The following is a 10,121-nucleotide window of genomic DNA, read 5'->3' as shown; positions in this document are numbered from 1 at the left end:
CCGGTTCTAAGGAATCTTTCAAGCAAAAATAATTTTCGATATCAGGATCATCTTCCACCATAGCCGGCCACCATGGATAACCTTCGATTTTCGCCCAGACGATGCTACCCGCGTGTTGCGATTCAACATATGGTAAATACCATAATCGTTAAGACTTTCACAATTTTAGGAAATTTTAGACAATGACAAATGTCGAATGTCCTTTGTACCTTTAAACCCCTAATAAATAACTCTCTCTCCGCAAGAGACCAATCGTTAAATTTCTAAAGTGTCACTAATAACTTTCTCTCAAATAAACACAAAAGCAATTACTATTGAAAACTTTTAAAAAACCTTCATTATACTTTTACAAACTATTCCAAGTTCATCTGGTCAACCCTTATACAAACAAAAGAGAAATTTCAAAAAATCTGTTTGAAAAATATAGATTCTTTTTATTGCTTCACGGCAATTAACACAAAATATTACCACAATATTGGGATACTTTTAACCCCCATTTTAGCCCATATAAATAAAATTTAACATTCATGCACGAGACAGTAAGAGAGCAGAAAGTAACACAGTACAGAACAGTGAGAAAAAAGAATCCACAGTAAACAGAAACTAAACATACAGTGCGCGTTAAAACTAACGAACTATATCTAAATCAACTTAACGATTCTCTCTCACTTATCAAATCATAAAAAATCTTAACCTTACAAACGGGCAAAATTACGATTTACCTGAATAATCAAAATATCTCTCGCGTTACGACGCAACATAAAACGTGCAATTTTCTGTTACTTCGTTCAAGTATACCCGGAGAAATATACATATAAACTTCGCTATCTTTTGTAATCAACTATATATCACTGTGGACATTCTTGTTGATTTATCTTGTTGCTTATTTTGTACATCGATTTACGTGTAATATTGTCGTATTTAAGTGTTTTTATTAAACGTTACTTAAAATTACGACTGGTCCTTCATTCCGCAACCTCGTCGAAAAAAACAACACATCTACTTGGGTGCTGTAGTGAACGACAAACTCGACAGTCCACTTCATCCAACTAGTTCATTACAATCCCCCAAGATTGGTCCTTCGAGCCGGATCTAAACCAGTGCAACTCTAAACTAAACAAAATCTCATACACGTAAATCAAAGTGAACTCTCTCGCTAAGCAAAGTGCAAGAAAGTGAAAAGAACAAGTCATCAAGGGTGCCATCAGAAACATACAACCGATCGAATCATCTATAAACTCACACCTGTAGGCAAGAAACCGCAGGTATCTCTCATCGCTGGATTGGAAAAGGTCAGTTTATTCCAATTTATTACTCATCAACATTTCGCTCAAGAAAACTTAAGAAAAAGACATTTATTTTTAAACTCTGTTGAAAAATTGCTTGCAATATTATTCAATTTTATATCTATATATTTAATTGTAAAAACACTGTTTTACATAATATATAAAGCATTCCCAGCATCTGATTATATCCGATAAAAATATCATTAACTTTTCGCTCTTAAACTTAAAATAAACAAACAACAATGGATTTAAAACATTTAATCAGCGAACGTGAATCTATTAAAGGTGAAATCACCAGAATAACTGAACAATTAGAATCAGAATTAAATAGTTTAGATGTCTTTGATCTGGAAATTCTACAAGAGGAAATTATCAAAAACTTTGAACAGTATAAAATCACACAAAATAAAATAGAAAGTTATACACCAAAAAAAAATGAAAAAGAAATTCCAGATCAAGAAGATAGGAACAAAGTAGAAATTTATTATCGTAAAACTAGGAGTCAATTAGCTAGAGCAATCAAAAAATTAACTATATATGAAAGTAGTTGTAATGAGTCAGTTAGGGAAAACAGATTAGATTCAAACCACAACTCAGGTACTAGATTACCTGAAATAAAAATAAAAAAGTTTTCAGGAAATCACACTGAATGGGAAAGTTTTTACAACTTGTTCAAAACTAGTGTTCTCGAAAATCCGCAACTAAAATCAGATGCTGAGAAATTATATTATTTAAAAAGCTATTTAGAAAGTGATGCACTACATATTGTAGACGTTTTACAAGTGAACGATAGAAACTTGCAAGTAGCTATAAACTTGTTAAGAGAAACTTATGAAAACAAAACAAAAATTGTACATGTATATTTCTCCGAATTATTGAACATACCGCAGTTAAGTAAGCACAATCCTACCGAACTTTCAAAATTTGCTACTATCTGTAGGCGTAACTGGACACTCCTACAGAATCTTGAGCTTGATCACAAAGTTTTATTAGAGGCATTAATAACTTATCTTTATCAACAAAAATTAGATTATGGTTTCAAAAAAGAGTTTGAAAAATGCAGGAACAGGGATACCTTACCAACAGTAGATGAATTTTTACAATTTCTTAAAGAGGAAATTGAAATACTCGACAATGCCACTGGTAAAACTAGCCAATCGCAAACTTCGCAAAACTCATTTTCGCACAAGAGGTCACAAAGTAAAGTAGCGTTTCATTCGCAATCACAACCAAAGTTCAATAAAAACTCAAACAATCAATCATCTCATCTTAAGAATAATTCGATTAAACAAAATCAAAACATGAACGGATGCGTTATGTGTTCAGACACTGCACATAAAATTTATACCTGTGAAACATTCCTATCGTTGCCCATTACTAAGCGTAATGAATTTGCCAAAACCAAAACATTGTGTGTAAACTGCTTAGGCACTAGACACAGTGCTGAAACCTGTCTGTCACAGAAGTCATGCTCCCATTGTCATAAAAGACATCATTCTCTTTTACATTTTCAAAACTCACGCAATGTAGAACAAAGGCATTCGTGCAATAACAATTTCAATCCACATAGTAACTCAGACAATTCTCGGTCGCTAAATTCGAATTTCCAACAAAACCCTCAAACTTTTAATTTGGAAAGTCCTATTCAAATTCAGGACAGGCCGTCCACATCTCAAAGCATCCAAGAAAATCAAGCGCGTCCAAATTCGTCTAGCCTATCAGCTCTCTCGATAAAAAACAACTTAGTGTTGTTAGCAACTGCACAAGCAACAATTTATAATCGACAGAATCAACCTGTTAAGGTAAGAATTCTTCTGGATAATGGAAGTCAGAGTTCCTTTATCAGCAAAGAACTTGTACAAAAACTCAACTACACCCCGTATAAGAAAATCTTAAACATTTCAGGTATATCTGAAACTAGTACTTTGTCTAACGAAATGTTGGACATAATGCTACACTCAAATGTTGACCCCTCGAAGAACTTCGAAATCTCTTGTGCTGTACTCGAAAAAATTACCACGACTATTCCGCAAGTGAAAGTGAATGTAGATCACATAACAATTCCTTCGCGGATAGTGAACAAATTAGCTGACAAGACCTTTGCCACACCCGGTAAAATAGATCTGTTAATAGGAGCAGATGTTTATTATGAATTGTTAACTTATGGTCTCATCAAACTAGGTGACGGCCTACCTACTCTCTTTAATACCCATTTGGGTTACGTTATCTCGGGAAGACTGAACTCCCGACAAGAATCAAAAAACCCACACGCTATCTCGCATCATGTAGCCAGTGAAACCGAAGACCCTAACCCGGACACTGAATTACAAAACACTCTCTGCAAATTCTGGGAGATCGAAGAACTCCCAAACCTAAAATCTCTATCAACCGAAGATGAACTGACAGAATTCATCTTCAAAACCACAACTAAAATTCTCCCGAACGGACATTTCCAAGTGGATATTCCGTTAAAGTCCGTCACAGAACACAAAAAGTTAGGTGACTCCCTCGCAGTTGCCAAAAAGAGATTTTTCTCTTTAGAAAAACGCTTACAACAAAATCCCGACCTCTATTCGGAATATAAGAAATTTATTCATGAATACTTATCTCTAGGACATGCGAAATATGTACCACTATCGTCGCAAAATTCACGTTGCGAAAACAAATATTTTATCCCTCACTTGCCAGTTTATCGACAAGACCGAGTTACGACTAAGCTGCGAGTCGTATTTGATGCTTCTTGTAAAACCAACTCTGGTTATTCATTAAACGACATTTGTCTCAAAGGTTATCAAACTCAACCCAACCTATACGACATATTGTGTAGGTTCAGAACCTTCAAATACGCGTTGATAGTTGATTTGGAGAAAATGTTCAGACAAATTCGAATAAATCCCAAAGACCTATTCCTCCAAAATATTTTGTGGAGAGACTCAGCAAAAGAACCATTAAAATGCATTGAATTACAAACAATAACTTACGGTATGAATTGTAGTCTATTCCTCTCAACGAGAGTTCTGAATGAGATTGCAAGTACCAATAAACATCTCCCTCTAGCCTCCGACGCTGTTCTTACGCAGACGTATGTAGACGACATTTTAACAGGGTGTGATTCAACCGAATCTCTTGAAAAACTCTATTTGGAACTTAAATCAATGTTTGAACCAGCTGGTTTCCACTTGCACAAGTGGGGATCTAACTCTCAAACCTTTCTAAAAAAGATATCGCAGACTCGAATAACTGAATTTGACATAAATTTAGATCAATCTCCGTCTAAAGTCTTAGGCGTAAAATGGAATCCCATAAGTGATGAGTTCCAAATATCGGTACCCACTGAACTCGTCAGTGAGGACAATATCACCAAGAGAAATATCTTATCACACATTTCACAGTGCTACGATCCTCTGGGGTTTGTAAACCCCGCTATCGTTAAGGGAAAAATGCTAATGCAAAAAATCTGGAAATTAAAGTGCAACTGGGATGATAAGATCACCGACAAAGAAATAAATAGGAAATGGCAAGAATTTCTAAGCACCATCTGCCAAATCAACGACTTAAAAATTCCTCGTCTTATCTTCAATAACAAAGAAATAAGCAAAATCGAACTTCACTCCTTTTCAGATGCGAGTACTGAAGCGTACGGCGCATGTGTCTACATTAGAACTATCTACACTGATAAAACAGTTTCATGTGTACTGATATCAGCAAAATCACGCGTCGCACCTCTGAAAACTATCACAATTCCGAGACTTGAACTCTGTGGAATGCTATTATCCGCGAACCTGACTCAAGGAGTCAAAAACATTTTGGAACCTAAAGTCGACATAAACTCAGTTAACTTATGGACGGACTCTCAAATTGCACTGTGTTGGTGCAAAAGCCACCCAAGTCGATGGTCGACATTCGTATCAAACAGAGTAGCGAAAATACAAGCGCTAACAACAAATTTCCAATGGCGGCACGTAGGATCAAGCGATAATCCCGCTGACCTGCTGTCGCGTGGAAAATTCACACCTGAAATCTACTCCATGTGGTTTAATGGACCCAAATACCTCAATGAGTTCAGTTCAGGTTTCCCCCAATACGAGATTAATAAGAATCTCGTCAACGTACCTGAGGAAAGAAAGGTATCCCTGACAACCATTTCCGAACAATGTAACTTTTGGCAAAACACCTTTTCACGCTTTTCTTCATTTTCCAAATTACATCGCAATGGCGTACGTCCTACGATTTACACACAATTCGAGAAACAAAGAAAGTCAATTCAAAGGACCTCTGTCAGTCAGGGAACTAAATTCATCATTAAACTTCATTATCAAACAAGTTCAAAATCAGTCCTTTTCAACAGAAATAGCGGAACTTTCAAAGAATAAAAACTTATCAAATAAACAACTTATATCCTTAAAACCATTTCTAGATACATCCGGTTATCTCCGTGTCGGAGGTAGACTGGAAAACGCTGAAATATCCTTTGACCAAAAACACCCTATCTTCCCGCTATCGCGCTTTCTTTCTTAAATGAAGCAGAGACTTCATTTCCGGCGGGAGAATGTTGCGATTCAACATATGGTAAATACCATAATCGTTAAGACTTTCACAATTTTAGGAAATTTTAGACAATGACAAATGTCGAATGTCCTTTGTACCTTTAAACCCCTAATAAATAACTCTCTCTCCGCAAGAGACCAATCGTTAAATTTCTAAAGTGTCACTAATAACTTTCTCTCAAATAAACACAAAAGCAATTACTATTGAAAACTTTTAAAAAACCTTCATTATACTTTTACAAACTATTCCAAGTTCATCTGGTCAACCCTTATACAAACAAAAGAGAAATTTCAAAAAATCTGTTTGAAAAATATAGATTCTTTTTATTGCTTCACGGCAATTAACACAAAATATTACCACAATATTGGGATACTTTTAACCCCCATTTTAGCCCATATAAATAAAATTTAACATTCATGCACGAGACAGTAAGAGAGCAGAAAGTAACACAGTACAGAACAGTGAGAAAAAAGAATCCACAGTAAACAGAAACTAAACATACAGTGCGCGTTAAAACTAACGAACTATATCTAAATCAACTTAACGATTCTCTCTCACTTATCAAATCATAAAAAATCTTAACCTTACAAACGGGCAAAATTACGATTTACCTGAATAATCAAAATATCTCTCGCGTTACGACGCAACATAAAACGTGCAATTTTCTGTTACTTCGTTCAAGTATACCCGGAGAAATATACATATAAACTTCGCTATCTTTTGTAATCAACTATATATCACTGTGGACATTCTTGTTGATTTATCTTGTTGCTTATTTTGTACATCGATTTACGTGTAATATTGTCGTATTTAAGTGTTTTTATTAAACGTTACTTAAAATTACGACTGGTCCTTCATTCCGCAACCTCGTCGAAGAAAACAACACATCTACTTGGGTGCTGTAGTGAACGACAAACTCGACAGTCCACTTCATCCAACTAGTTCATTACAATCCCCCAAGACCGCGTTATATTTATTAAATATCATCAGCTCCTTTTCTTTATCGTCTATCGATTCTTCTTTGATTTCGCATCTATTATACCTCCCATCTGGATTCATCCAACAATACCATTTGTCAGATAGATCCAGGGGATCTTTCACGTCGGGTAGGTATCTATACTTGTCGCAAGAGTCGCAATACACGTAGAGACCGACGTTTCTAAATTCTTGAAGTGATCTCATTTTCTCGTAGAAGCTCTCGTTCGAAAAGTTCATATGTTTCTCCTCTTTCACATCTTTTCTGTTTAGAACTTCCTTGGAATTGGCGTCGCTACAGTTCATTGGTGGTGGTGAATCGAACTTATCTGCAGGAGTCACGTTAATCTTCTTACCGTTAGCATCTTTTTCCTCCCTTGGAGCTTGGAACGATACCGTTGAGTTTTGGTCTTGATAAGTTTGTTTTTTCTTCTCCTTAACCAACTTCAACCAGTTATTGAACTTTGTCACTACCAAATTTTTGTAATACAAATTGACTTCTTTACTCAAAGATGACGGCATTTTAAAACTGCTATAATTTTAATATACAAATAACACTTATTAACCGTCTTACTTTCATTCACCTAAAAAAATATTTCTGACAATTGTTGACTTTTGAAATTCAAACACTTTCAAATGTTTATCTCGTTAACTAATCGAAATCATCAATTGATGATATCTTTACGTATCGGAAATAAAAAAAAGAAAAAAACGATTTTTCGCCTTGTACATCATGAAACAAAACCGCTATAGTTACGATGATTTAACTATCTGAAACAAATAAAATGAAAATATGTAGACATATATGTAATACCAACTGTCCATATAGGAGTCTTACCTATATGAGTATTAATACTATTACCATTGTATAAAGAATATTCTTTAGGCAATAATACGTTAGGCAACGTATTATAGCCAAAATAATATTTTACAACGTTGCCTACAATATTTTTTGTATCGAAACGGAAAACGGCAACATACTAGTACGTTGTGAAGTTGACTTCTTGTGTGATTAGACAGTTTAGGTTATTGCGTATCTGTCATTATATTAAGTTATAACAATAAAAAGGATATTTTTATTCTAATAATACCAAAAACAACAAGTTATGGGTCCGAGACTTTTCACTGTATAAATAAATAATTAGGATTTCGAATCTAAAAACGAAAATTCATTAGAACAAAAAACTTTCCTGGAAACTGTAAAATAAGTGGAATAACTTTAAAAGCATATAGAATTATGGACTTGGTTATAAACCGCATAGGTACCAAGTAGTATTCATGATTTTGAATTATAAAACATACATTTGTCAACATATATTATGAGCTGTACTGGTAATTAAGTGACACGGAAATATTTGAAAAATTGTCTAAGCTGTATGAAGGACATACAGAACAATTAAAAGGTAAGTTCACTCAAAAATTTTTCAGCTATACCTATAAGAGAAATGATAATCAATATATCTGTATTCATAAGCGATAATAATAACCACAATGAGAGGCGATGAGTACACATTTAAAAAACTAGAAGATCAAAGCATGATGAAATCTGCAAAACGTGACATAAGCATAAAAGTTATTAGAAACATACATTTTGATGAATGCTTTCTTCAGAATGTTATAATATTTTCACTGGAACACAAAAGTTGAGTGTCAGACTGGATAATAGAATACATAAAAATGGTTGAAATTAAATTTGATACAAAAGTTCATTAAGCAAATATGAAAAAATGAGGTACTATTCTTGATTATACTCCAGCAAACTTTCCATAACTTAATGGAAAAGTGATAGAGGGTAAACCATGGACACTAAATAATCCAAGTGTATTTGGCTCAGATGCTTATGCCAAACATTTAGAAAAAAACCTCAAAATTTGACAATAAAAAGAAAAAACTTCAGGTGATAGGATACTCGAATGGATATCGGCTCTGGAATAAAAATGAAATACATGATAATTCCTCAAGAAGCTTGAACAATCTTGACAGTACTTTAACTCTTGATAAACATTGTACTTCACAATGAAGCAGGAATGCTTTGTGCTCACTTCCCATTTCATCACACAGAATAGCAAAAAGTCGGGATTGCTTGGGCCGTGACTTAATGAAAGTTACAACCCTCAGTTCATAGCACGAGCACCATCAGTTGTCCGTTTTATTTCGTTATCTGTAATTAAATCATCGAGATATTTAAAAATTTTTTCCGCTGTTGGTTTTGACTATAAAGACTTGCAAAAAAGCAGTTCTTCTTTTATGCTTTAATTGGGTTCGAAACCTAACAAAGGCTAATAGATTAGCTTAGCAAGAAACTTCAGTACTTTCATCAAGTTGATGTAAAAAGTTTGTTTTAAAAATTCCTTTTCAGTGAATGAAACTTCAGATTCTACCCTACAGAATGAGCTGTTCTATTTTTAGCTATCAATACGAATAGGCGATATGATGCAATTGTAGCTTGTCTATTTTGCTCAACAGAAATTGATGTTTTCATTACTGAGTGTGACTTTAAGAATAAGTTCGAGTAAGAGGTGAGAATGCTTATCATTTGAACTGAACTTGAATGTTACAATCATACATAAATTCGAATTGTATAGGTATGAAGAAATTGAAAATGGAACTGAAGATACCTACAATATTAAACTCAAACCTGAATGTATGCAATTATGGAATGAACGTTTGATTGGATTGCACAGTGACAAATTGACAAATGTAAAAGAAGCATTAAGAAAACGAATGGCAATACCAATACTGACAACTCCACATCAGATAATACTTTGAATGGCTAATGAAGATGCTAATAGAAAACAAAATGGGGAAAGTGAATTGAATAATAGAGGTAAATATTTAATTACAATAAATATATGTAAAAACTTATGATATACATGTTGTTTGGTTGATTGTACAATGAATCGACACTGAGAACATACACACAGCTGCCGAAAATTTGTTGAATGAACATATTACAAAAGTAAAAGTGCTTAAAAGATACTATGAAGGTAAGAAGAATACTCACATTGAGAAATCCAAGACATGTACTACTATTACAACACTCACTATTACACTGCCTGGCGCCTGTTTCTATGTTCTCCGTTAGTCTCTATGTGTTTTGTACAAATCAAAAAAATATTACCGAGTATAATTTGATTTAAGATCGTCAGTTGATTGAATTAGTAAACTCACTCTCTACTCAATAACAACATTCTGAGGGCTAATGTAAAAGGCTTTTCTGTTCTATTTTTAGCGTGATGGGTAATGGGATGGTTAAAAAATGTTTTTGATGAATTTAAATTTGAAAAATCTGTCCCCACTTTCATGAATAAA

The 10,121-nt window shown here is 34.1% G+C and overlaps 1 protein-coding gene across 1 annotated transcript; it reads left to right on the top strand.

Annotated features, from left to right (window-relative positions):
• The first annotated feature begins 1,528 nt into the window (after positions 1 to 1,528).
• LOC130902881 (uncharacterized) lies at positions 1,529 to 5,659 on the top strand. Its single transcript, XM_057815162.1, has 2 exons — positions 1,529 to 1,674; positions 1,786 to 5,659. The coding sequence occupies exons 1-2, from the start codon at positions 1,529 to 1,531 to the stop codon at positions 5,657 to 5,659; spliced, it is 4,020 nt and encodes a 1,339-aa protein (XP_057671145.1).
• The last annotated feature ends 4,462 nt before the right edge of the window (positions 5,660 to 10,121 follow it).

This window comes from Diorhabda carinulata, chromosome Y, assembly GCF_026250575.1.
Source record: "Diorhabda carinulata isolate Delta chromosome Y, icDioCari1.1, whole genome shotgun sequence".
NCBI lineage: Eukaryota > Metazoa > Arthropoda > Insecta > Coleoptera > Chrysomelidae > Diorhabda > Diorhabda carinulata.
This window is presented reverse-complemented; position numbering and strand designations above follow the sequence as displayed.